General features: G+C 39.3%; 4 protein-coding genes and 1 long non-coding RNA gene across 6 annotated transcripts in view; 4 read left to right on the top strand and 1 right to left on the bottom strand.

Moving 5' to 3' along the window:
• Positions 1-407: 407 nt before the first annotated feature.
• slc35e4 (solute carrier family 35 member E4) lies at positions 408-8,736 on the top strand. Of its 2 annotated transcripts, none has more exons than XM_032570751.1 (3): positions 408-614; positions 2,321-2,931; positions 6,410-8,736. In XM_032570751.1, exons 1-3 carry the CDS (start codon positions 532-534, stop codon positions 6,925-6,927), a joined length of 1,212 nt encoding a protein of 403 aa, XP_032426642.1. In that variant the 5' UTR covers positions 408-531; the 3' UTR covers positions 6,928-8,736. The 2 variants fall into 2 exon arrangements, with proteins under 2 accessions (XP_032426642.1, XP_032426643.1); XM_032570752.1 differs by lacking the exon at positions 408-614 and adding an exon at positions 654-1,034.
• Positions 8,737-8,866: 130 nt separating this feature from the next.
• smtna (smoothelin a) lies at positions 8,867-13,292 on the top strand. Its single transcript, XM_032570755.1, has 8 exons — positions 8,867-10,262; positions 10,743-10,849; positions 11,028-11,103; positions 11,906-12,034; positions 12,108-12,159; positions 12,282-12,396; positions 12,528-12,679; positions 12,771-13,292. Exons 2-8 carry the CDS (start codon positions 10,766-10,768, stop codon positions 12,916-12,918), a joined length of 756 nt encoding a protein of 251 aa, XP_032426646.1. The 5' UTR covers positions 8,867-10,262; positions 10,743-10,765; the 3' UTR covers positions 12,919-13,292.
• Positions 13,293-13,310: 18 nt separating this feature from the next.
• Positions 13,311-26,050, bottom strand: LOC116724959 (uncharacterized). The gene is made up of 2 exons (XR_004340298.1): positions 25,949-26,050; positions 13,311-15,048 (listed from the first exon to the last, which is right to left on the bottom strand). It is a non-coding gene; the product is annotated as an uncharacterized LOC116724959 (long non-coding RNA).
• On the top strand, positions 14,997-25,698 carry inpp5ja (inositol polyphosphate-5-phosphatase Ja). The gene is made up of 13 exons (XM_032570750.1): positions 14,997-15,142; positions 16,670-17,260; positions 19,147-19,254; positions 19,422-19,530; positions 19,618-19,734; positions 20,108-20,283; positions 21,777-21,888; positions 22,031-22,140; positions 22,924-23,134; positions 23,210-23,347; positions 23,430-23,495; positions 23,579-23,683; positions 24,533-25,698. The coding sequence occupies exons 2-13, from the start codon at positions 16,674-16,676 to the stop codon at positions 25,016-25,018; spliced, it is 2,325 nt and encodes a 774-aa protein (XP_032426641.1). The 5' UTR covers positions 14,997-15,142; positions 16,670-16,673; the 3' UTR covers positions 25,019-25,698.
• mat2aa (methionine adenosyltransferase 2Aa) overlaps positions 26,022-27,423 on the top strand; it is an 11,066-nt gene continuing 9,664 nt past the window's right edge. The window contains exon 1 of the mRNA XM_032570753.1: positions 26,022-26,302. Coding sequence (XP_032426644.1) covers positions 26,209-26,302 — 94 coding nt within the window. The 5' untranslated portion in view covers positions 26,022-26,208. The remainder of the gene's footprint in view (positions 26,303-27,423) is intronic.

The raw sequence follows: 27,423 nt of genomic DNA, 5'->3' as shown, positions 1-27,423 counted from the left end.
ATGAGACAAATTAAGACACAGTAAAGTAAGACTTTTTGTTTGTAAGCTTTTTGGTTCTAATCTTATTTTCTATCTGCTGAGTAAAGTGCACTATTGCCACTGGAATAATTTTACCATGTTCTAACATAAACATACTATACTGTAAGTATTGGTTTTACAAGTATTAAATCAAAAAGATTTAATTTTGAAATGTTTCTTCTGCCTGATTTTGTGTCCTTTTTTCCTCATTTTACACTTTAATATACCATAAATTGCAGATTATTTAGTTTTTTTGTCTTTTTGGTGATATACGTTTTAAATATCAAATAAAACACGCAGATTTAGCACTCAAGTAGCCTTTTACCAAAATACTGTTCTTTACTTAGTTGAGTGATTTCTTGGATACTTTTCTCTTTCATTTGAGTAAAAATATTTTGAAGTAGTGCTGCTCTTACTGGAGTACAATATGCTTATTTTGAGTTTCCAGCTCTTGACAGCATTTTTTAAAAAGTGGCATTGCCCTTTAAACAAACCATCCAATGAAACTGAAACATGTCCCCCTGCTGGCTGCTGCCTGGTAGTGCAGTTTCCGACTGGCGGAGCTTTGGAGATGCTGACGGTGCTCCAGGAACAAGGTAACAGCAGAGACCATTTTATTGTGATAAAATGTGTTGATAAAAAAAATGCTTTTTATACTCACGCGAGACCAGAGGGCGGTAACATCGCGGGAAGTGAAGCAGGAGAAACGGCTAAAAATGTTTTTGGAGAGAACAACCTGCTGTTAGCTAACACAGGGACAGGTTACTAGCTTAACATCGGCGCAAAGACGTTTGTGCTCGTCAAGTTACATAATACTGCTCAGTTCTGTGAACTAGCATGTTAGCATCACTGCTTTGTTGTTTTATGACCAAGTAGGACATTTTACTGCAACGGTTGTGACTGGAAACCGTCGCCGCATAGAGGCGTGAGTGAAAGCATAACTTTAGCTGCACTGACAGGAGTAACAAGCGAGCTGCTGTACATCACCTGGCTGAGCGAAACAACCAGGCACTGAGGTAAGTTGCCTTTTAAAGGCAATAGGCAGCTAAATATATAACTCCTCACTATTTTAAAGCGTATTGTTAGAAGCAAGGTTGCGATTTTCGGAACAGTTCCGTCAATAAATATGTAAATTGTTGTCTATGTTTACAGCACTACTATCTTCAGTGCATCATGCTCTGTTCGTGCCTGTGGCTTCATAGCATCATGACAAGACTAACCAGTCCGCCCAGTCTCCCTCCTGGAGACGGTAGATTTATGGCAGGCCAATGTCGCATATAATCAAGCTGAAGTTAGCTTGCGATTTGGGAAATGGCAATTCCACTTAATTTGTCGCTCACGTTCAAAAATTACGACACTAACCTTTTAAAACCTGGGCTAGATTACTCTAAGAGCTGAAACCTTAAGCCCAGGTTTGTGATTTGTGAAACCTTAAGTAAATTTTGGCTTTTTTGAAGAGACTTTGTATTGTAGTTTCTGAGGTGGACCACTTTTAGTGTGTTTCAGATGGAAAAGAAAGCACTAAAACAATCTCTTATTTAAACTTTAGTAATTATGAGCAACAATTCATGCTCAAAAGTCCAGAATTAGATCAGTTCTGCAACGAAGAATGGGCGAAAATCATCACTTGATGATGTGACCACAAATTTCTTTGCGAAACCAGTTATTAGGTTTAGAGAGCAATAACTTTTTCCCATAGGGTCAGTTTATGTTTCAGTTTTTCCTTTTATAAATGAAGTCATTTGAGAGCTTTATTTTGTATTTATTCATATTGTCTAAAATAAAAATGCAAATACATTTTCACATCTCCATATTTCCAGAAAAGTAGTTCTTGAAGGCACCTAAATAAAACACACTTTTTTTTTGATTTTCTGATGTTTCATTTTAAATTTGGAGAATTGAATTTGGAATATTGACTGTGAAGATCTTGACCTCTTTATATGACAAACCGACTTGCCATGGTACATACTGTTTTCCAGCCCTCCCTAAACAGTTCAGTCCCCTCCTCCTTTCCCTTGTCTGTTTCCCACTGAAGCATATGTCATCTTACAAACTCAGGGTGAGTTACACAACCCGGCTGTCATGCAAAATAGGAACACGTGTTTTTAGGCGTTGCTTGAAAACACATCTCTCACAGACAACACAGACTGGTTAACCACTGTTGGGGAAACAGCTGCGTCTCAGAGGAAATATTTTTTTAATATTTTTATTTTTAGAATCTCCAGCTTGACAGCTTAATTTTCTTTTTTTTAATTTCTTTGGGAGATGAGAAGAACGAACTCAACATGTGCTTGCCTTACAGAGAGGACCATGCTACGAACATGACCAGCACCGATGGCTTCTCAAAATGCGAGGCGACTCTGCGAGCCAGAAGCCGGAGGAGGCCGCTTGCAGAGATGCTCCATCTGCTCTCAGCCGTCATCGTTTGGCTGGTGACCGGCACCACTATCTCCAGCCTCAACAAATGGATTTTCGCAGTTTACAACTTCAGGTACCCTCTGCTGCTGTCTGCGCTGCATATGCTGACAGCAATCGTGGTGGACTACGGGCTGATCAAGCTGCGGGTGATCCGACATAGAGGGGCCGCTGAGCAGGACCTGACTCCGAACGCTAAGTGTAAAGTGTTCCTGTTGAGTCTGACTTTCTGTGCCAGCATCGCCTTTGGAAACATCGGTCTGAACTATGTACAGCTGTCGTTTGCACAAATGATCTACACTACGACGCCGCTCTTTACTCTGGCCATCTCCTCTCTGATCCTGGGTAAGCAGCACCACATCATCAAATACACGGCCATGATGCCCATCTGCCTGGGAGCGTCCTTCAGCATCATGGGAGAAGTCCAGTACGATCAGACCGGATGCTTCTTTGTGTTTGCAGCGACCATGTTGAGGGGTGTCAAGTCCATTCAGCAGAGTGAGTACAGTGTTTTTGTTGTGTTTTTTTTTACCCCATAAAACAATTAAAAGTACTTATTTTATTAAATAAGTGACCCAAGCGAGATGCTTTCTGTACTTTTTGCACATGCCGGTGACTTCAGGGAACGTTTTTCCTCTGGACGCCACATTAGTTTGTGGTTGTGGAGCAAGTTGATGATTCACTCCACAGTCTAGAGTCGACACACCCTCTTATTAAGGTGGAATGGTACAGCAGTATGCTTCTGGTTGCCTAGGGAACATAATATAAACATTACTGCACGTCTGTGAGTGAGTAGAATCTGCTGACAGCCTAATCTCATGTTTCTAATGTTTGATGATCCAAACATGGTCAGAAAAAACAAACAATCATTTGTATAATGTGACAGTCTAGATTGTTTGTTTTTCCTGATTGGGTTCGATGAACTTTGTTCAAGAAATTCTTTTGAACAAAAGTGCTGTGTTGCCAGAGAAGATTAAAAATTTTATCAAGTGGGTAAAAACATTGTAACAACAAACTGAACTTTTTGTTTGAAAAGTTCACTGATGTCATGAGGACTAACTCTTGTTCTGATAAGTATCTAATGTTTTGAACTCTTACTGAATCATTGTTGCTTTGTCTAATTTAAAGCTGCTGGTTTCCTGTTTTGTATTGCACCACAGATGAGTGTTTGTTTGCAGTAGATTAATGGGCTGTAATGTCATTACGCTCTGCAACGTGACCCTTGTCTGAGAAGACATGAGTTTAAAAACTTGCATGGAGGCTCAATGTTTTGTTGCAAACGCAGTCGGATCTTCAGGTTTCTAGGATGAATGAACTGCTAAATCAGAGTTTTGCAGGGCCTCAAAATCTTACAATGAATAATCTAATTTTCAGCTATTAAACGTCTTAAATGTATCCTCAAATATACTTCATACATTACATTTTTCTGCTTGTTTTAAGTGTGTTGATAGCATCTGTAGCTATCAACACACTGTGGCTGCTGTGTGTGTGTCATAATTCAGAAAGCCCAGGAAACGCCACCTGCTCCCTTTAAATCAACAAAATGATTCTCCTCCAGTAGCTGGCTTTTTGTTGGCTGTTTTTGGGATTTTAAATCAAGACATAGGTTAGTAAAGTAAGCTTAAACTTGTTTAAGTTATAACAAGTGAAACAAACTGTTCCTGCACAAATATAAAAGGACAGAAATGTTTCTAACCTAATGTTTGACATCATGTCAGAGTAAACATGCAGTTTTTAGGTCAGTTAGGACTACCAAAAGTATTTTTATTGGTGAAATTCCCATATTAACATAAAAAGATAATGTCATTATTACTTTCTTCTCAATTCAGAAGTTTACATGTATTTAGTAGAGCTGTCTTTTAAGCTCTATAAGTTAAGTTAAATGTTTATTATCCTTTCATCAACTTTATTTTAGGACTTTTTAACCCATTTCTCCTGACAGAACTGCTGTAACCAAATCTGGTTTCCAAGCTGCCACTCTGGCGCTCAACTTCTCAGCTCTGCTCACACATCAGTGCTTTTTTATGTCTTTGTCCTTAATCTGCGCTGTAACTAATTTTGTAGTTCTTAGGGTCATTGTTCATTTGAAAGATCCAAGCTTTAACATCCTGACTAATATCTTAAGATTTTGTTTTATTATTTCGTGTTTCATGTTCTTTCGAACCAGCGAATCAGTCTGTCTCACAGCATGGCCTGCCCACTTCCATACTGAGGCTTGAAACTTTCCCCCCTTTTTTCACCCAGTTGTTACAATGGTCATTCTGACCGTAAACTTCAAGTTCAATTTATTTACGTCTCATAATGTGTTTTGTTACAGAGTATACATGCAAACTGTAATCTGGTTTCATCTGACGGCTTTTTTCTTTCCGAATGGCTTTTCAGCCCGTGTTAGCTAAGAAAGACACACTCTAATCAACTTTTAAATTTGAAGAAAGTCATTAAAAATGATCTCCGACTTTTCAAGCTTTTAGCAAACAGATATTATTTTGCTCATGCTAACTTATGTAAAACAGAAAACAGGGAGTCTCATTTCATATGAGTTGAAAAATGGTTTAATCTTCAGTTTTAGCAGAAAAAAAATGCTACCTGAGTTAACTTTTTGTTTGGTCAATATAAGTCATGATAAAATTGTAATAGTAATACAGTTTTAGTTTTAAATGTAAGTTACTAAAACCTGTAGGAACCCTCTTCATATTGTGATCCTGGCGTGGAAAGGGTTATCATACCCCTGAAAGCGTCGGTGACACACGTCACAAGACTGCGGAAATGTTCTTGTTTTCTTCATTAAGTTGAGTTAAGTCAGTGCTGGAAGAAACATTAAGTACTGTTGTTGTTTCTGGGCCAGAGGATGTAAACACAGTCCAGCAAATCAAATGTTCTGCGATGTAGTCTCAGGTTTCAAGTAGCTATTTTCATCCTCCGGCCGGCTGTAACACTTTCCCCTCAGTATATTCCGTTTCTCTGTCCCACTTCAGGTCAAGTTCGTCTTTTTGTTCAAACGTCAAATTAACTTCTGATGACACTTCAGCAGTTTGTGAGCTGGAGGCAAGCTTTCAGTGAGATCGCTCTGGTTGTAACCTGTCAGAAATCTGCAATGTCAGCTACATTTTGCCAGCGACACGCCTATAAAGAGAGAGAGAAAAAAGTACAGTTGGGAGAAAAATGTGTAGAAAAAAATCTTTCAACAAACAAACGGAAACAAACTATTTACAAAAAAGCTAAAGGGTGCCTTTGTTGTTTCCACTAAGAGAGAAATACAGAGAACATTTGTCCATTATGACTCAAAGAGATATGAAACATGGCTTTCAAAGAGGAGCTTTGCATAATGTCCAGCAATATTCATGCTATCCACATGATTGTTGTTACAGTTCTTCATGATTTGACTATAAAAACAAAGTAAGCAGTTATGAAAGTCACCTAAACCAAAACATTCCCATAATACGTGTTGTAGAATAGCTGGGACAGGACATGGAGTGACTGGATAGAGTTTGACGCAGGAAGTAAAAGTTTTTATTCATGGACTAAAAGATCCCTACAATCTTTAACAAGAAACAAGTGTTTTCTATCAAAAACTCTAGTATCTCTTAGTAATGTGTTTAAATGCATTAAGTAAAGTACAGTTTATGTATCATGAGAGTAGGCCTTCAGATGATGTAAACAAAAATTAATTCTGATCATATTTTTATGAACAATCTGTTCTGAAAAAAGTGCAAGAATAGCTTTTACACATCTGTGTGCTAAATGAAGTTATTGACCACATACATGCATTTTAGTAATGGTCAAAAACTTCAACGAACACTCTCAAAAACCTTGTTGAAAGCATTTCCAAAAGAGTTAAAGCTCTTGTAGTTGCAAAGGTGGGTGAACATAATATAAAACCCTTTAGATTAAGAAGGGGATGTAACCCAAGTTCATATACATGTGTGTGGAGTCAGACGGACATATATTTAAAATTTCTTTCTTTCTTATTTTTTAGGCATTTTACTTCAGGAGGAGAAGATCAACTCCGTCTTCCTGCTCTACTTGATGTCCATTCCCAGCTTCTGCATCCTGGCTGTGGCCGCTCTGGCCTTGGAGAACTGGGCCTTGCTGGAGTCGCCGCTGCATTACGACCGCCACCTGTGGGTCTTCATCCTGCTCAGCTGCCTGGGTTCGGTCATGTACAATCTGGCCAGCTGCTGCGTCATCACGCTCACCTCGGCCGTCACCCTGCATGTCCTAGGCAACCTGAACGTAGTCGGCAACCTGCTGCTGTCTCAGCTGCTGTTCGGCAGCGAGCTGTCCACGCTCAGCTGTGCCGGCGCCGTGCTGACGCTGTCCGGCATGCTCATCTATCAGAACTCCGAGTTTATCGTTAGCTACATGGACGCACGCAAGGCTAAGCTTGAAGGGACCGATTTTAAAACCGAGTCTGGCGGAGGTTCGGTTAAGGAGGAGGTGTTTGAGAAGACAAATTATCCACCAGGAGTGGATGGGAAAGAGAAAATGGACTGATCTGAAAGTATAAAGAAAATGAAGAAAAATAATCACTGGATACGCTGTAATTTGTGTCATATAAGTGGCAGAACATTTCCTTCCTTCCCTGTGCCAACTCATTCATGTTCTTGACACAGAATTGGAGTCTGCACCGGAAAAAAAAAACACCATGACCTTTCATGGAAAAGGTTCAAATTAATTCCTCATCTAGCCTATAGAGCTATATGCATGCATGAGCACTCCGAGCTATTTGGTACCACTGAAGTTACCAACTCTGTCTCACACACTACTCCACTGTGAAAAGCGTTCTCAGCTCCAGAGGGCTGTAATGTTCTCGGGGACGGTTGGTCAGGTTTGCAGAGACTCTGGAAGCACTTTGACCCCGAATCTGATTAAACTCAAGTTTGTATTAAGAAGCTATATTTATGGTACTGTTGCCTTGTTCCATTTTGGACAGGGGTTGAGGTTTTATGGCAGCTTTTTTGTGGTTGTTGTTGCGTAAAGCAGGAGTCGGGTGTTGTTGAGCTGAAACGTTCTGTGCAATGAGTCGCCTCTTTTCCACTGAAGCACATCCTCACTAAGAGGCCGAAGCTGTGTGTTTTGTTCTCCACTATGAACCTTTCTGTTACTCCCCACTTGAAGCCCTACATTGTGTTCTCAAGAAGTCTCTGTTGGGTTAGTCCAATTATGAGCAGCACGTCGTCTTCCTCGCAGCGTACTTTGATAATTAGTGTCACAAGTCCTCTAAGGAGTGTCGCTCAACTTTAGCTCGTCTTCCTCCTGTGGAAAAGGTCAAAAAAAGAAGAATGATGTTCCTTTTTAGCTCTATTCTTTTCACTAATGCTTTTTTAGGGAGTTTGAAAAGAAAATATAGACTTTTTTTTTATGAGCGTCTCAGCGAAAATGAAAATGCTGAAAATGCTGTAGGCTTTCTTCAAGTGTCATACAGTTAATACTAGTAAGCATTTGTCTCTTTCTAAGCACTCCATTATGTGAAAGCATCCAGACTGCATGCGATCCACCCTGAATTTAGCATGTTTGGTATGCCAAATATTTACTTTATGTTGTTTTACAAGCTCCGTCAGTGGCTCCTTGTTGTGTGCAGTTCAGAGTTTGAGATCCTACAAAATAACTCCACGATATATTTATATATGTAAAAAAAGATCCCATCACAATTTCATTCATTTGCCTAAGAAAAAAAAGACATATTTTTATTGCCAGGGTGCCATTTATAAATCCATTTAACACAAGAATAATGAAGATAAGAAATGTAGGATCGCTGTTTCTTTGTAACCCTAATTCAGTTTAAAAATTGTCTTTATTTATTTTAGATATGCAGTACATGTAATGATTCTGAAAATGTAACACATTTTCACTGGTTTCCCTGAATGTCTCAGCTGTTTAATAAGACACTGGAACTCAACATTCAATCAATAATATTACAAAATTTCAATATAATGTTGCATAAAAACTAATAAATGTGCATATCAAGGACAAAATATGTTTTTATTAATATTATGTTAAATGGATAACAGTTTGGGGGAGGATGCTTGTGTTGCACTGACAGGTTGCAGTGTTTCTGCCTTTAAAGCCTACGGTTCATTTTGTACATGTTTGTTTTTTTCAGTGCAAAGCTGGTTGGATGTAAATAATTATTTTATTATATTTATGTATTTTGTAGCCCTTAATGGCTGGTTTAAACTCGACTGCTTAAAGAATGAACCATCTTTGCCTCATGCCTTATTTGGACATCCTGCAGATGAGGAAAATTAACAAATCATGTGGACTGGAATAACAAATAAAGGAACTAAAGTCCCTCATCACTAATTTGGTGTGAATGAATTCTTCTGCTTTGTTTTAGGTGAACTTTCTGGAGTATTTTCACTCTTTGGCTTCAAAAAATAATAAATTGTGAAAATGGTTCTTTCCTTACATTGCTTCATAAATTGATAGGTAAGTTGGATATGTAGCAAGTGAGTTATCAGTTAGGTAAAATTGATGAGATAAAGCAAAAAAAAGATAATAAAAGTTTTCTGTGTTGAAATTCGCTACAGAATTAAAATATATGAAATTGAGGGGTTAAAGAAAGTCCGTAAGCATAGCTAGAGCTACAATAAAACAGCTTAGATCATAGTGTACTCATGTTTAAGAGTGGCCTAGTCAAAGTCTGTACCTACCGCTAAATACAACTGACAATCTGTGATGAGCATAAAAGCTTCCTGACTGAGCTTGTGAAAGTTGTAGTTATAGTTGTGAAACTATAAATCCAGTCATAGGTGTTTCTACTGACTACTTTCTACTGACTTGGGTAGAGATAAATGCAAATGCACACCACACTTTTAAGATTTGTATTTCTGAATAAATGAAAACCAAAACCATGCAGCTCATTTATTTATTCTGTTAATTTGTAAAGGCAGGTATTGTGACTATTAGTTAAAGGTTAATTGCTTTACATAATGGCAGGAGATTATCAGATAATTGTAGATAATTAGATATTTGAGTTGTGATTTTCTGACATGAATCAGCTGTAAGCTGCTTTACTATGTCACTTCCTAATCTCCATCTCTATCTGGATATTAAAGCCTGAAGTTCTGCTGCTGCCTCACGCTGTGTGAAACCGAGATGGTTTCCAACCCCTGAGGTTTTCCGGAAAGCAAAGTCAGGCCGTCTGAAAACAGAAAATATTTTAGCAGTTCTACGAGGTCAACACTAGATGGCGCAGTTTATCTGTTTCAGACCTACTAACCTGATGCCTGAACGTCCCTTAACTTTTAAACCACTAAACAATCTCTGCTTATGTTTTTATATTTTACCGATGTTTCCCAGCAGATGTCTGTGTTTGAATTCCAAATATGTGCTCTGTCCGTCCGCCTAAAGGCTCCTCTGCTTCTGTAAACAAAGTTCCTGTTCAGCCTTTTGCCTGAATAAGGCAGTGCTCCTCACTTTTTGCCCCTGTTAACCCTTCACATCCCAAACTGCTGCTGCACTCTGAAGGTAAATTGTAATAAAAAGGATTCGTGCAAAACACATTAAAACACTGATCTGAAGAGATTCCTGATATCTTTGGGATCACATTATCCTGGATCCTGTGACAAGAGCAGCAAAGTTTCAGAGTGGAGGTGACAAAGATGGATGAGTTCAGAGAGTTTCCTCCTCCTTCTCCTTTCTCCTATTTTGGGAGGTTCACATAAGCAATCTGAACTCTCTCTGCCCTGAATAAGCATCCCTATAAAACACTGAGATGCAAGTTGTGATCTTCTGCACAAGGTTTAACAGAGGAGAAAGAAAGTGAGACGGGAGTGTTGCATCCAAAACGCTGCCATCAGAGGAGCTGGTTTGCATCCTGATAACAGGTGAGTTACACCAGACACTTAACCACAATGATTTTCCTATTCAAATATTAATTTTTTTTACATGCTACCATGTTGTTCTCCTCATTTTGTGACATCAAACTTAAAATATATAGTCAGACTCTCGACAAATTGTTTAGTTCTGCTATCAGATTGTTTTAGAAACCAGCTTCTTCCATAGCATTACTATATTTGTACATGTTGAAGTTTAGTGCAGTTGCTCTGCTGCAATATGCGGCGCTTCAGTTGGACTAATAATTTGTCACACAGCTGCTCATTTTTAAGCTGCTGTACATATTTCAGCTTTGTTTACTACATTTCTTCCAAAAAAAAAAAATTTTTAATTTGTGCAAGTTAGGATATTTTGGATTTCTCCTCTTTTACAGGGTAGAAAGGCGCTTTCAGTTTTGTTTTGTTTTCGTTCTTGTCGCTAAGATATCTTTCAGAAATGCGTTTGTTTACGTATTTGTTTTGTTATTTCAGCCAACCAGGTTCGCTATTAAGACATGGAGTCAAAAAATGAAGGGTCAACGTCGTTGACCAGTGAGAAATTGGCCTCTATTGAGGATGAAGATGTTCTCAACAAAATGGTGAGCCCATAAAAAAAATGACACTACATTCATGCAAATACTGAGTTTCTGGGATTATTGGGAGACTATCATTACATTCTATCTTTTTATCCTTTAACTAACGGCAACACTTGGTTTTTCTTTGGGTAAACTTGAAAAAAATACACACAGTTATTTAGTGACTGTTTTCCGCTTGCAGCTGGACAGTGCAGCAGATTTTGAAGAGAGGCGGATGATTCGAGCTGCTTTGAGGGATCTGCTCAAGAAAAAGAGAGGTAAAAATCATACAAGCACAAATTAAAATCCACAAGGTTTATTGTTTATTTGTATCATAGTGACTTGAGTCAGTACTGTGCAGTTTGGCTGCAGGTCTTTCAGAGTGTCCCTACCAGCATTGTAAACCTAGATACATTTTTTAAGGTCAGGTTTAGATCCAAAGTTTTCCAGATTAGCTTCACCTACTTGGTGCATGAAGACGATCAGGTGAGACTTCAGTGACATTTGAAACACTTAGAAACACTTGTGGCCTTCAGTGAATGATGAAGGATAAAAGCCACAAGCTAAAACAATTTGATCTCTTAATAGAGTTGGTTTACAGTGCTTCTTGTGTTGCAAGTTTCATGTCTTGCCACATATTCTCCTCTTAATTTAAGTCTGGACTTTGACTGGGCCCTTCCAGCACGTAAACATGCATTTATCTAAACTGTCTCATTGTAAGTCTGGCTGTATGCTAAGAGTCATCGTACAGCTGGAAAATGCAACTCTAACCCAGTCTCAAAGGGGAATCTTTTCACTTTCTATCATCTTTGCCCTTCTCTTTGGGGAAAGAATGATTAATATTTATCCTGTTGGTTGAATTTCTCACTAGATCCGAGGATCTTTGCAGCTCCTCTAGAGTTACCATGGACTTCAGCTCCTTCTCTGATTTATTTTCTCTCCTTGACTTGTCTGCTTTGCTGATTATGTTGCTGGTGTCATATAATGTTTTCTAACAAACCTCTGAAGGTCGTTGATAAGCTAGGATTTCATTTTGGGCTATGCACACCAGACTTTTCTGAGTTCGACTTTTCCGATCAGAAAAAAGGGAGCAGGAGCGCGGTGTGAGGCACCAAGACCTGAAACAGCAGGGCTTGAATAAAGGAGGGACAACGGGAGGAGCTGTTAGCGTCGGAAGAGCATCTATGAACCAGCAGCCATCGGTGAACAGTAAGTCTGACTCTCTGATGTTGCTGTTTTCTGCTTTACATCATCGCTAAAAATGAATCTGTTGTGGTTTCAGAGTCAGCAGGTCAGCCGTCATCCTCCACTCCAATCAGCAAGACCACAGGCAGGTGAGAGACATGAGGAATTAGATTATGTTTGCAACATAATCGTCAAAATATGGCATTTCTGCTTCCTCTTCTTTGAAAGTGAGATAATTAATGACTGTTTTTCTGCCTCCTCTCCTCTGCAGGGCTGGTCCTGCTGCTGTCTCAGCCCAGAAATGTTCCTTTGCTGAACCACCCAATGCTAAAAATGTCAAACAAATGCTTCTGGACTGGTGCAGGGCCAAAACAGAGCCATATGAGGTAAACCTCCATCCAGCTAGCTTATGCTTTGTTTTATTGCCCATATGAACTGTGCACAGTTCTGTCCCTGAAACCCATTTGGCCACGGCTCTTGAAAACCGGTTCCTCTCTCTTACATGCGGCCAAAACAGGGGGTAGACATCCAGAACTTCTCATCCAGTTGGAAAGACGGCATCGCCTTCTGCGCCTTGGTGCACCGATTTTACCCCGACGCGTTCGAATACTCCACCCTGAACCCCTACAAGCCCAGAGACAACTTCCAGCTGGCTTTCAGCACTGCAGAGTGAGCTCTCATCTCTCAAAGTGAACAAGAATAAATGTAGTCTTCTGAGAGCGTATTGTCTGAGTTATCTGTGTTGACATCCTGTCCTCAGGAGGCTGGCAGGCTGCCCCCCTCTGCTGGATGCTGAGGACCTGGTGCGGATGAAGGAGCCCGACTGGAAGTGTGTGTACACGTACATCCAGGAGTTTTACCGCTGCCTGGTGGAGAAGGGCCTCGTCAAAACCAAGAAGCGGCCATAAGTCTCCGAGAGCCCATGAGTCACTGTGATCTTTCCAGATAAACGCACCGAGAAAACCTGAGGTCAAAAGGATGACTTTGTGATCTTGTCCAGATAAATATTTACCATTCGATCGGAGCCATTTCACTGTGAACCAACGGTGACAAATGGATGGTATTAGTTTGCAGGGAATTGTTGCTGTCTGTGTGATTTAAGAGAACAGCTGGTGCTTCGGGTCAGTTCATTCCTCTGAGATTACACATCTGCATTAATCCCACTGTGAGTCTGAGCATGACCTTCATGATGATGATGATGATGATGATGATGATGATGATGATGCTGTCCAGGGCTCGCTGCAGTCTGTGCGTCAGTTAAATAAATTCTTATTTCATTATGCAACTTGCTTTTTTTTTCCCTACAAAAACAATTAAGAAAAATTATATGTTTTCCATAAACTTTGGCATGAAATGTGTAAACTGCATTGTCCAAATGCTGAGGAATAAAAAGTGTAATTTGTACAGCTCAACGTTATTTTCTTTATGTACATACAGTATATGTATACAGAAGAATAAAAGTTGTGCTTTCTGTAGAACTGTATTGAATTTTTTGATTTTGTTTAAACTGCCTTACCACTATTGAAAATGACTCAAGGTTTTGAAATAAAACACACTATTAAAAGTAATAATAATAATAATAATAATAATTCAAATACATTATTAATTAAATTAATTATTAAAATGTAATTAATTATTAAATATATTGTCCTCAGTTTTAGACAGTAAACATGAAGCATTTTAAAATATGCCTAGCCTGACAATTAAAATCTGTCTATGATATTAAAATCTTGTTTTAACATTCTAGATTTCTCCAGATTATCTTTGATTCCTCAGAGCATTTAAAGCATGGCTGTCCAATAAGCATAAAATTTTTTGATGCAAAAAAATAAAAAATAAAAATGTAAAAGTTGTTTTGGTTCAAGTTTTGATGAGGTGAGGCATTTAATAAGTTAAAATTAAACCCTTTCCCTTTTGTTTTTGTTTTTTGGAGAATAATTTACAGATCCATTTTCCACAAAAAACAGGCACTTTGTTTCATTAAAATATTGTGTGCATTGGATTGCAGGCAAAATGTAATATAACTAAAGTATTCTAGCTGGAGAATATAAAAAAATAGAAAACTGAAATCATTACATGCTTATTACAATCTGAATACATCCATATGGTGCGCTAGTAATAAAAAAATCCTGATCCTACTCCAATTTATCAACATGCATGTGCAGAGATATTTCTACATAATATTGATAATTAACTTATATAAATGCAATTTTTGCCTCCACTCCCTCTGTTTATTTATAGGTACATTTATATTTTAAACAGTTTGAATTAAACTTGACGAATGTTTGCACATTAGTTTTATAGATTATCAGCGCTTAAGTATTAAATTGCCATTTGGGGCATCTGAACAACAACCCCCAACAACATAAGTTGCCCTTGTGATTTAAACATAACGATGATCAATATGTTGCCAACCAACATACAGGAATACAACAGATTTTGTTTTATGTTGCAGATTGTTGATCAAAAGTGCTCGTTTAAATACACTAGCTCACCCTGGTATAGAAGTTATATCCAAAGTAAGTAATCATAGTTTATTGATATATTGATCGATGCTGCCTATCAGTGACGCACAGTTATCGGATTAATGCGTCACCCGCAGGACAGATGCGCTGTTATTTCTGTCCGGCTGTACTTTGGCAGCTTTAAATTTCTCTGCCATGTTCTGCCCGCCCCCAGCAGCCGTGGAGGGAGGGAGGGAGGGAGGGAGGATGGAGAGGTGCAGCCGGGTCGGTGAGGTGGAGGTACAGCCGTGATGCTGCGACCAACTGCGCTGCACTCAGACAGCATGCGGGATCAAGGTGATGCAGTATGGATTCAGTGTTTTGTTTTTGTAATTTGTTTTATTAGTGTAGCACAAATTATCAACATGCAAAGGTTCGGGCGCATGACGCGTGACGGCTCTCTGTCCTGACTGCGCCGTGACGAGACGTCGGCTATCCACGGAACCGACAGGTTCGACCTGCTGCGGGCTGCCTCCGGTCCATTAATCGATCCCGGCTTGTTGGTGACAGTCTGGTGTCTTTGGTCGGTGTGTGCTGCGGGAGAAAACCGAGATTCATGTGATTATTTTCAGTTCCTTCATGATATCACCCTTGTGGTTCACCTTGGACTTAAAAATACGCACAAAAGGTAAGATTTGATTTTATTCTCACTGCTTACTGTTCCAGTTTATGTTGTCTCACGTTTCCGTCATCTTGTAACATAAACCTGCTGTTCAGACTTGCAGACTCACGGGGTTGGAATATTAAATAAGGCCGACTTCATGCTGGCCGTGAAAGTTTTGACTTTGAAAGTGAATCCAAACGTGTCTGATCACTATTAACTCATTCTGCGATGTTAGGGCTGAGTTTCTCTGTCTGACGGAGAGACATATTTGCATATGTTGAATAATTGAAGGAGAGGTGTATGATTTCTGTGTTGGTCTCACAGACAGTAAAATGGAGGTAGGTCTGCTGCCCTCCTTTAATGTAATCCATCCTCTTCCTTGTGACCTGCCTGTCTGACATGCTTTGAAGTGAACTATTATCAGCAGCACAGCTGTGTGTCCTAATGCAACTTTCACTTATGCAATCAGAAACGTAATACACTCCATCTATGAAGGGGTCAATGATTAATGAGCATCACCAGGAAATTTAACTGCAGTTAAATAGGTAAGAAAAAAAAGAAAGTTAGCTACAGCCCAGTTATACAGTGATATGGTCAGTAATCCATTACTGACAGAACATAGAATATGATGCAATTAATTTTTCACTAAATTCAAACCCCTTTATATCTTCTAAACTCTTGAACATCACATTTTGTCATATTGCAGTAACTTTCCATGTATTTTAAATATGCTCTTTTATTCTTTGCTTAGATATCATCCAGTATAGAAAATTTAATAAACAGTTTCTTTGAAATATCAGAATAAACCTAACGGCTCTGCAAAGGCCTCAGAGGTTTGTTAAAACATGAACAAACATCATCAAGTCTGTTGATGGATAAAGCTGGTTTTATTTTGCAGGTTTAATTGCAGTAAATTCCAGTCCTTTAAAGTAACAACCCAAGAGGTTGTGAACATGTCTGCACAGCACACCATTTTGGATTTGTGTTTGTAAAATCATTTTAAAACAATTCATCATTTAATTTCCACTTCCACTTTGTGATCATGCGCTGCTTCTGGTCCAGGGGTGTCAAACTCATTCTCATTTTGGACCATATCAGGATTATGAAGTTCTTCAATGGGATGGTTGTGGCAGAATTTTTGATAAAAGCACTTAAGAAACCATTAAAACATGAATCAATAGTCTCAGTGAGTAACTCTTAAAGTTAAATTATATTTAACATCTTTCCATATTGATGTAATTTTGCAATATACAGATGAAAACTGCTTTGATTTCATTGATAAAGTATTATTTACACACATAACTGTCACCTTAAAGGTTTTATTAATATGTCCCTTTTTATGTGATCCCTTTAGGATCACATAAAAAGTGATGACGGGCCAGACTTGGCCCCCGGACCTTGAGTTTGACAACTTAATTTAAAAATTGATCCTGATATAACAATTTTCCAAGACGCTAACAGCAGGGACTTAAAAACTAACATACTTTTCAATGCATTTTGAATGTTGCGTGGCTTCTCTTTTTGAGAACTGCTCTGTGCATCCTGTTGCAGGCTGATGGATCGCCTTCCACAGAAACAGCTCGGCTCAGACCCTTGTGGTCCCAGCATGCTGCCTGGATCCTGCGCAGTGATCAGAGTGAGTCCAGCTTTACCTCTTCAGCCCGCAGTCCCGGAGCCACGTTTACTCAATCCATCGGAGGGGCTCAAAACACAGTTAGGACTGGAGCTCACACAGGCGCCTACCAAAGGGACAGGCAGGGTGCAGTCAGGGGAGGATCGACTCACTCCTCCACTGTCAAGCATAAGTCGGCCCAGACCGACTGCTCTTGGAACTAGAACAGCCTCCAAGCCAGCCAAAGTCCCACTGGAGTCGTCTAAGGAAATAGACTTGATTCCTGTTTGCATTCCGGCTCCTCACAGCGGTAACGCCATGTCGCATTCCTCGTCAGAGCCCTCGTTCCTTCTGAGCAACCCCCAGAGCCCGCAGCCTTACCTTAAACCAACTCTTAGCCCCAACCTGACCCCAAGCCTGAGTCACAAACCCAGTCTGAAGCCTCAGGCCCAGAAGACCGCCTCACCTGGGAGCGCAACTCAGAGCCAGACTCAGTCTGAGGGGCCAGCAGGAGAGAACAATGACTTCAGGTAAGACCAGCAACACTCATGCTGAGTCATTTCCATTGTTTTGCCTGATCCTTGCAGCAGGTGCCATCCCACAAAGATTGTGTGGAAGGAAAACTGTCGTGTCGTCCTCCATGTCACGTGAATCAAAGCAGCAAATTTCTCTAAGAGCCGTAGGGGCCCGACACAGTCACAGCTGTTTGGCTGATTTCCCACAGGCACTTTAGCTGAAGTCCTTGCTCATAAACAAAGACTGCTTGAAAAAACTGCTTAAACTCTCAGCAGCTCATTTACACCAGCAGTAAATGTTGTCGGTCTTTAGACAGAATCGTCCCAATGCTGAGACAAGCACAAATTTTACACCTGCAGAATTTCTTTACATGTGAAATAAGAAACTTCTTCAGTTGTGAACAGTTCATTCAGATAAACACAAAACAAAATACCATAAAAATATTAATTAATATTATTTTTAAAAATAAGTGTAACCAATTTGTTTGTTAAAAAATATAAAATCCTGTGCTTACAATTACAGATATTGTATATATAATTTCTCCTTATTGTGCTAAAATAAGCAAAACAAACTAAACACAACTAAAGAAATTTGGCCTGACTTTATAGATAAAGTAGTTTTTTATATATTTTTCAAACATCTATACGGTATTAAGAGTATAAGAGCTGAATCAGTCGGATTTTAACTTTATTTAAACTTGAATGCAAATTTATTACTTTAGCCTGGCAAAAGGATTCACACTTTGCCTAATGCCCCCGATTTGTATTAGTTCAAATCCGGGGTTTTAATTACTTAAATGTCATAGAAAGTAAGAGTGTTTTGAAATATTGAGTCACAGAAAGGGCTTCTTTAGCCAATTTGTTGTGTTTTTGTGCAAAATCTGTTTAAAATTTCCACAACAGACTAACTAATGGTCATCTTTTGTCGTCTTCAATTCCTATATACAAATATATGTATTGTTATATATACAGTATATATATATTTATTTTTAATTCTATTTTTTCCAGATAGGCTGAACAAGGCTCTGTGTGTTGGTTAAAGCGTAGGATGTTGTTTCATAACCTGAACCTGCTTCAGACTTCTCAGTGTCTTGATTCCTGACCCGCCTGCTGTGTTCCTCTGCCTTCACAGAACAGATGAATTCACAATGAGATTACATTACAAAAATGTGGAGTCCATTTTATAATGTGGTGGTTTCCGAATGCATTTTTTAACTTGCGCTGGATTTTATTTAGGGTTAAAAGGGGGTGAATAAAAATGCCTGCCGCACCATTCAGGTTTTTATTTGCTACAAATTAAAGAAAGAAAGCTATATATTTTCCCTTCCACTTCACATTTGCATGTTACTTTGTCTTGGTCTGTCACATAAAATCCCAATAAACTAAATTTTAAGTTTGTGGTTTTAATGTGACCTTGAAAAAAACAAATGCTGTGTGTATTTCTGCAATTTAGTTTCCAAGCTGATTTAATTTATCTCTGGGCTTTTGTTTGCCAGTGGGAATTTTCATCGTTGCTGTACTATTTTAATAACAGAACAATTAAATTACCATTCGAGAAAACCAACAGGATTATATGTGCTGAAGTTGACATTTAAGTGTGAGCTTATTCAGCCACCCGCCTGTTCAATTTTATAAAATATTCAGCTCAATCCATGTTTTTCTGACTCTGGTAGTACTCAGCCATGTGGATACTCATACACACACAGATTTGCTTAGCACTTAGTCATCAATGATGTTCGCTGAGGTGCTTAATTGTGGGGTTGTTTTTATTTTACCTTATGCAGAAGCCCCAGTGGAAGCTTTTCCTCTGAGGATTACATTGCAGCTCATACCCCATTTTCACCTACACAAAAGAATTTGAGTCTAATGCGGCGTTCCCTTTGCTCTTATCCGTTTGTCAGGGTGTACATCGTCACATGGAACGTGGGATCAGCTGTCCCACCAGATGACATCACGTCTCTGTTCGGACCAAATGTTTCAGATGGGAGCATTGACATGTTTATCATCGGGTAAGCGAGTTTTTGTGGACGACTCAGCAGTGCCAGAGCGACAGCAGTGGATGCCCACTCAGTCATCTGTGGTTCTCTCCCCCTACAGTCGCTGTCCTTTTTTTCTTTTAAATTAAAGTTTGGTTTTTGGTTGTTTTAAACATTTTCTTGCTTCTGTCACCATCCAGACTCCAGGAGGTTAACTCAATGATAAACAAGAGGCTGAAAGATGTTCTTTTTTCAGACCAGTGGAGTGAGCTTTGCATGGACACGCTCAGTCCCTTCGGATATGTTTTAGTAGGTGCATCTATCATTCTCCACATCCTTCTTTGTCTGATTGTAAAAATGTGATGGAGTATTTTGTCACCTTCCTCATCTGTCCAGGTGGCGTCACAGCGAATGCAAGGAGTGCTTCTGCTTGTTTTTTCCAAAATCTGCCATCTTCCATTCCTCAGAGGTGTGCAGACCCAGAGTACACGGACGGGACTCGGGGGATACTGGGTATGAACGCCGATGTGTCACCGCGACCCTGCGCAAATTGGTTTGGGGTTAGAGTCAGAGTTAGGTTGCACACAGAAGTCGGGCCTGTGCTCCATCCTGCTGGCAGCTGCATGCACGTGTGGGTGAATATGTCAGTGTGTGACCTTCCTGTGCATGTTGATGTCAGCATCCCCCACTGGCTGCTGCTGCTGGTGCAGTCACCTTCTCTTTGAGGTCAGTGCAGCAGCAGGCTGTCTGGCTCTCTGATGCTGTGGCTTGATGTAAAAAAAAATTAAATAAATAGAAACACTTTGTCCCCCAGCACAGATCTGGTTGATGTATTCTGGTTTTCCTTTAGGTTTCTATTAAAATACATTCTCATGTTATTTTAAAGGGGAATAAAGGTGGCGTGAGTGCAAGAATGACGGTGTTCGGCCACCCAGTGTGTTTTCTGAACTGTCACCTGCCGGCTCACATGAGGAACTTGGAGCAGCGGATGGAAGACTTTGAAAGCATCCTTCAGCAGCAGCAGTTCGAAGGCGGGACTGCCACTGGTGTCCTGGACCATGAGTGGGTAATTTTACTTATAAGTCATGCTTATTCAGGTGGAATAATTACAAAGCATACAGTTTTAATCATTAATTATATATTTGACCTTTCATCTAATTGGTAGTTCATTTAAATTGCTTAGTTTCCTGGCAAGAACTTTCAAGAACAACCTGCATTCCATTTGGAGAAATGTTTTAAAGTTAAAAAAATAAAAAGATCGAGTTTTTGTCTGACACAAGTTGTATGTAATAATAAGTAGGGGTCCAAACAAGGTATCATAAACCTGACTTTGAGCTGGATGATGGAGGACTGAAGGATTAAAAATCAGGTCAGTGGAAGGATAAATGCCAAGTGACGTAATCCCAGCTAAATATGATAAAGTACAGTCTGCCAATCCAATTATTGTGTGGATCAAAATGAAGTAGGATGATAAGCATTTCTCATTACTTCATTTTTGCTTAGTGTTATCAAAAAACAACAGTGAAAACAAAAGTCTACCCCCATTAAAAGCATTTAAAACTCCTTACAGCGCTACTTTTAAAAGGAGTTTGGAGTGACTTTAATGTTTCTACAAAGTGAAGGTGCTGTGAATCATTGTTTTGTCAGTTTTGTTTTCCTCTCACCTACACACAGTTATATTGCAGCCAACTCTCCCACATGCTGTAGCTACACACATAACAAACAACTCAGGGGAGATTTAGGCTTCAGAATAATTAAACTCAAAGGAATAAATGTCCAGGGTGGCATAATGAAATCATGCGTAATGAGTAATAAAAAATAATTCACTACCCTGCCTGGCTATTCAGAGCAGTTCATACATTTAGCAAGCCACTTATTACCACTCAGGAAACTTAGGTTTTCTTCGTCTACTACCATCAGTAGTAGATAAATCGCCGATTGGCCACAATTTCAGAATATAAGACACTGTCTACAGACATTACTGTTTTTATTTGGGTCAAGAAAAATGCTTACATTTTGAAAACTAACAAACACTGAGACAAAGCAGGCAACAACTCTGGCTTTTAATTATTTACAACACAGTCTTGGGCAAGATGAAAATATTACTACAGCTTCAACACTTCATGTCACTGAACGAATGCAAAAATCCACTTAGTAACTGTATGACTGAAGAGTTTAATAGCTTTTCTTAAACCACTCTTAAATTACTTTATGATGTGTTATTTGTATGCTCTTATGAGTTTTTATCTGGTTTTGTTCCTATATGGCTTTTAAGATGTATAAATTGTGTGCAACGTTTTTATTTATTCTGTTCAATATACTGTGAAAAGGCCCTAATCTCCCTCAAAAGGGACTTCATTTTAAGGGACTTTGTGGTAAAATAAAGGTAAAGTAAAACAAATAAGAATTAGAAAAACAAAAATAAACTCGCGTTCTGAGATATCATAAATTTAGCAAACACATACTTTAGTAAAATTAACATATTTTACATAATAATATACGATACTATTATCTGTGATGCAAAGGTATTTCAAGACTATGTTTTGTGTTTGCAGTGTTGTGTTTTGGTTTGGGGACCTAAATTTCCGTATTGAAGACTATGACATCCATGTGGTGAAATGTGCCATTGAAAGCAGCAAGCTGCCTCTTCTATGGGAACGGGATCAGGTGAAGTAACTTCATAATTTAAAAACAGAAGCACGGATTCTTCTGGATGGGTTGTCTGTTGATTGCAGCCAGCAGAGGGAGCTATGGCTCTAATTAAAAGAAATGGAAAGTCTGCCATTCTCCTTTTCTGTTTATTCTCCAGCTCAACATGGCTAAAAACACAGAGTCCATCCTGGAGGGCTTCATGGAGGGACCGCTCAAGTTTCCGCCTACATATAAGTTTGATGTGGGAACCCACACATACGACACCAGGTCTGCTCATACAGAGTTTTTTTTTAATCCAAAATAAACCCTTAAAAAGATTTCTTTGTTTTTATCTCATTAAGAGATTTCAGAAAAATCTTTTAATGAGGTTGATTTTGAGTTTACGATGTCAAGATATGTAGGCAAATGTATCCAGTGAGAAGGAATAAATCAGAAAAAATGTCTTAGAGCAGTAGCTTGAAGACTTAGCAAACCAGCAACCTACATAGGAATTTAAAAGAGCAATATCCAGTCTGCCTGTAACTCATTACAAGAAGTAGAGACTTGACTTTTGACAAAAACTGTAATTCTCAGCACTAAGACTTTGGTAGGATTCAATTGGGATTGCTCCAATTCTGACCAACATTGTTACTCTGGTGCCAACAGATGTCAGCGATCTTATTTCTCTAAACATTGACAGAATACTCTATATTCTGTGAATACATCCTGGGTTACTTCAGTAACATCATGAACAGCATCGTCAGTTTGTCTTAGAGTCATTTAGTGATTGTGCAAGTCTTTTCTACACATAATCAGTCGATATTTTACTAGAGTCCATATTTACATCACATTTTTTGTAAAGAAAGCAATCCCTTATTTACCTAAAATAGAGTTTTGATTTTCCCATCCATATATGTAAATTCCTCTCATTTTTTTTCGCTTCAGAAAAGAACCTTTTAAAATTACTTATCCACTTTGAAACCCTAATTAAAGACTGATTTTGATTTAAGTCCCATATTCATTTTCTTCTCTGTAAAATATAATGTTTGCCCTTATTTTTAAATACATCAGTGCTAAGAAGAGAAAACCCGCCTGGACAGACCGCATCCTGTGGCGCCTTCGTCGCACCGGTTCCCCCGTTCCTACCCACAATGCATCTTTGCAGCGGGGTCTGACTTCCTGGTTGGGCGGAGCCACTAAAGTGATACAGCATAAGTATCAAAGTCACATGGGCTTCACCATCAGTGACCACAAGCCTGTTTCCTCATTGTTCTCCCTGCAGGTGAGGCCACATCTCTTTTCAGCACAACACATTTTTTGCGATTATAGTTTATGTATTTTAACCTTCGAATTATAGTTCCCATTCAGGGTGGGTCTACCTCTGGTGGAGCTGCAGGTAAATAAGGAGTGGTGCAAAGCATCAGACGCCACAGTCAGATTCACTGTTGCTTCAACATATCAGCGCAGTTCATGGGACTGGATGGCAATATACAAAGTAGGTCATAGAGAAACTCTCATATCAAACGCTGACACTTTCCTTCCAAGCATTGCCAATACATTCATTTCTCCCTGAACAGGCGAGATTCAGGCATCACAAGGATTATCAGGCGTACGTCTGGGCCAAAGGAGAGAATGCCACACAGGTTTGTTGAGGACTGCAGCTCCTAAAGATAACTTCCTTTAAAAGTTAAAGTTGATTCAGAGCTGACTGCGGTCATTTTCATAGGTGTCGTTCTCAGAAGAGGATCTGCCGAGAGACGACTGTGAATACATCCTGGGTTACTTCAGTAATATCATGAACAGCATCGTCAGTTTGTCTTCGCCAGTTCAGGTAGCAAAGTTTTATCACATAAAATTACTGTTAGGAGGTATGCAGTGTACAATCCAACTTTTTATTATAAAAGAAAATCAATATGACGCCATATTTTATTGCCAAAACTACCATAAGTATAACTGAATTAGTTTTATTCAGCTTGTTTAACAGATCAAAGTTTTGAAGAATTTTTAATTTTCTCTTTTCTATTTGTCATCAACACAATGGTCTTTCCTCTCTCCTCGAGATTTAGCTAATATGTACTTGAGGTGAAAACGAAAGCCAGTCTGAATGGCCACAAAGATCATTGCCAGACAGTCCCTGAAATGTTACAACCAGAAGTAGCATCCAAGCAGTCTTATGCACTTGTGATGTTGCACATACTGGTATTGATGATTTCATTCAATATATTTTGCAGCTCTTCTTCAGATCAAAGCTTATTCTTGTTAAAATATCTCAGTCAAAATCCAGATATAAATCAAATTGTGGCAAGACTTAAAAAATGGCATTTACAGACACTTTCCACCCAAACTGACTGCTGAAGGCTTAAGCTATTTTGCAAAGAAGAACTGACAGATTTTTTTAGTCTGGAGATGAGTAAACCTTGTAGAGCCCTGAAACTGTAGTTGCAGGTAATAATGCCCAACATACATGCATACTACATCTCTTTACTTTGTAAAAAATGTTGAAAAGACGGTATAATTTAATTAACACTTCACAATTAAGAACTGCCTTTTGAATCTGACATAAGTTCACATAAAATACACTGAAGTTTGTGGTTGAGACAAATTGTGACAAAATTCAAGGAGATTAAAACCTTTACTTCCTTTAACAATAACCTTCTCCTCAATCCTCCACCCTCCACAGATCAGGATGCCTGTTGTCAGCCCCACTGTGTGCCGCTCTGACAGCTCCAATGTCAGCTCTGAAGATGACAGCACCATGGTTCTGCTGGCTCCAAACTCCCGCAGTCCAAGCCCAAAAACTGGCAAAAGGCATCACCGTCATCGCCGTAGTCGCAGCCCAGCTGTCCCCGCGATGTCCTCCAACCCCCTCCCTGCCTTGCAGGGCCTCAGCCTGTGTCCTCGCTCCAAGGAGAGCCAATCACAAAGCCGCTCTCCATGCTCTGCTGCTAAGAAGGAGCGCTTGGTCTCCCCCGACACTGTGCCGTCCCCCACCATCAGCCCCCTCAGCCCTCGCAGCCCCGTGTCTCCGGGCAGCGGGGTGACAGCGCCGGAGGCCCTGATTGTAGCCATCTTAGGTGAACACAGTCCAGCTCAGGTCAGCCCCACAGGGGTCAAACAGATTGGGAAGCAAGTCGAAACAGACAAACGAAAGACTATAAAGAGGTAAAATAGGAAAAATGACATCCACACTATCATGATCTGACCTGAGGCAATCTGAGAGAAGCTGCGCCTTTATCGACTCTCATGTAGTTTGCAAACATTCCACGTTGCAGCGTCGCAGTTTCCTGTTAGAGAACCTATCATCATCTCATACGACTATGTGCTGTATGTATATCTTTGAGTGAAGAATGTGAGCAAACTCTCTAAATGTTCTCATGAACTCAGGAGTGATGAATGTAAAACCAAAGTCTGGCTAAACCTGCAACAGAAATGACCAGCTATCACTGAAAGCAATATGGATCCATGCTTGGTATCAAAATAAGGACTCTGAACCAGTATTGATGGTATTATAGTTCACATCTAAGACAGGACGTGTCTGTGTGAGTCAGAGTAGTGTAAGCTTAAATTAGTCATTCAAGTGTCCAAAACGTGATGATTTTAGCTCTATACGACTTGATCCGTGCAAACGTTTAGTTTCAGTGTGCAACTGACACACAGAGCCTTGTGTCACCTCAGTCTTAAATTGTAATCCCAAACCAATGCTCTTATTGTTCTTAGCATCTTCGTGAACACAACCCCTGCTCCTCAGAGCTGGTTTCTGACACCCAATGTTTTCCTCCCAGGACAGAATGTTGTTTGACTGTGCAAATAAAATGTGAACAAATAAACAATAACTAATCAAAATTATTTGATAAGCTCTCCTGATAGCACAATAACCACGTGTGTTTTTTGCACGGCGATACTTCCCTAAACAGCAACATCTGCTCTGAAAAAGATGTGCACAACTTTTCGACATATAAACATCTTCTACTTAAAACGCATTCACTGAGGCATTTTTATTTTGTAATGTTTTATCAATTAACCATATCCTCTTCCATAACAAAAAATATGACTAAGTATAACCCTCAATCAGAACCAGTAACTCTGCATGCAGTACCTTCTCTGGTTAGGGATATATTTGTTTTGCTGGAGTGGGAACACGCCCCTCAGCACCACATGGTCCAGCCGGGGCTCTGCATCAGTGGACTGTGGGAGTCCAATAAATACAGCTCCCTGCTCCATTATCGTCCACTTAGCTGGCTGCAGCCCTGGTTGTGTGTCGGTCAATAAACCCAGGTGAAGGCTGCTGTTGGTGTTACAGTCTCCCCCCAACCTGCAAACAGGACTCTGCTGCTAGCCTGCGTTAGCTTAAACAAAATGAACGGCCATCTGAACGGGTTTTACAGCGACTCTCTTCACGATGAAGACTGCTTCCTCTTCACCTCCGAGTCAGTCGGAGAAGGTCACCCTGGTAAGTTTTAGTATGTCTGTGCAAAGCGCCGTCCATCTTACTAGCCCAAATAATTAGCCTAGCATCCTGTTAGCTTCTCAAACAAGGTCATGTGGCTGATTGTTGTGAGCTCGTCTGCCCCGGATTATTGTCTAGCTCTATGTGCTAGTTGTTTTATGCGCAAAACAATGTATTAAAAGTCTGAATTTGTGATAAAGTTGAAGCAAAAATGAACGGGTTAAACAAAAATTGTGATTAAAAATGTGTTTGAGCAGAAAATTAGACAAATCTGGCTTTGTGAGCCGCTGCACTGTTCCATCCAGCTAAAAGCTAAACTATTAGGCAATTCTCACTGTGCTTCTGCAGGAGTGAGTTTCACACAGAGTTCTTTAAGAAAGATTTGTAGCATTTTTATGCTGGGAAGCTGTATTTTTAGACCGATGGGAGGCTCCAGTTTGTGCTGAAGCTAACATGTGTCAGGACTTGTGGTGCCTGTCAATCACATGTTCTCTTCAGTCTGTTTGTGGCACATGAATAAGAGTTGTTTCATGACTTCAAAATGTTTCACCTAACTTTGATTAGATCCAGGTCAACATCTATAAAACATGGACCGAGTACCTTGACTTTGAGTTCAGTGAAATGGTGGGAATAATTAAATGTAACAATATATATACAGTATATTTTTTCTGTTAGTTTTCATAAATGTTACTATTCGGCTTCAAATCAGTCTAGTTTCAAAGCTAGTATCTGTTTCAGTACAAACTCAAAGAACTTATACATTTCTTAAAATAAGTAAAACATTCTATACTAATGAAATTAATTTTAAAAGTGCAAATATGTTTGGATAAAACTGGTTCACAATAGTGTATAAAATATCTTCAACTTGTAAAAGTTTGTATATGTTGGTGACTCCTCTCTGTTGACCCGCCTTTATCATTATGTATATTTTTTTGTTTCTTGAAAAATTATTGAAATTGTGTTTATTGCTCACCACTTCTTTTACCCAAATTACAGATTCATAAACATAGCTTTATTTGTTCAGTCATTTTCTTGTATATCTAAAAACAGAAAAATACTCTTTTATAACATTGCACAATTATTGGAAATCATTCGATTACAATAATATTTGGTTATATTCTGGA

The sequence above is a fragment of the Xiphophorus hellerii genome, chromosome 8, assembly GCF_003331165.1.
Source record: "Xiphophorus hellerii strain 12219 chromosome 8, Xiphophorus_hellerii-4.1, whole genome shotgun sequence".
NCBI classification, from domain to species: Eukaryota; Metazoa; Chordata; class Actinopteri; order Cyprinodontiformes; family Poeciliidae; genus Xiphophorus; species Xiphophorus hellerii.
The sequence above is the reverse complement of the archived record's forward strand: the minus strand, read 5'-3'. Positions and strand labels throughout refer to the sequence as shown.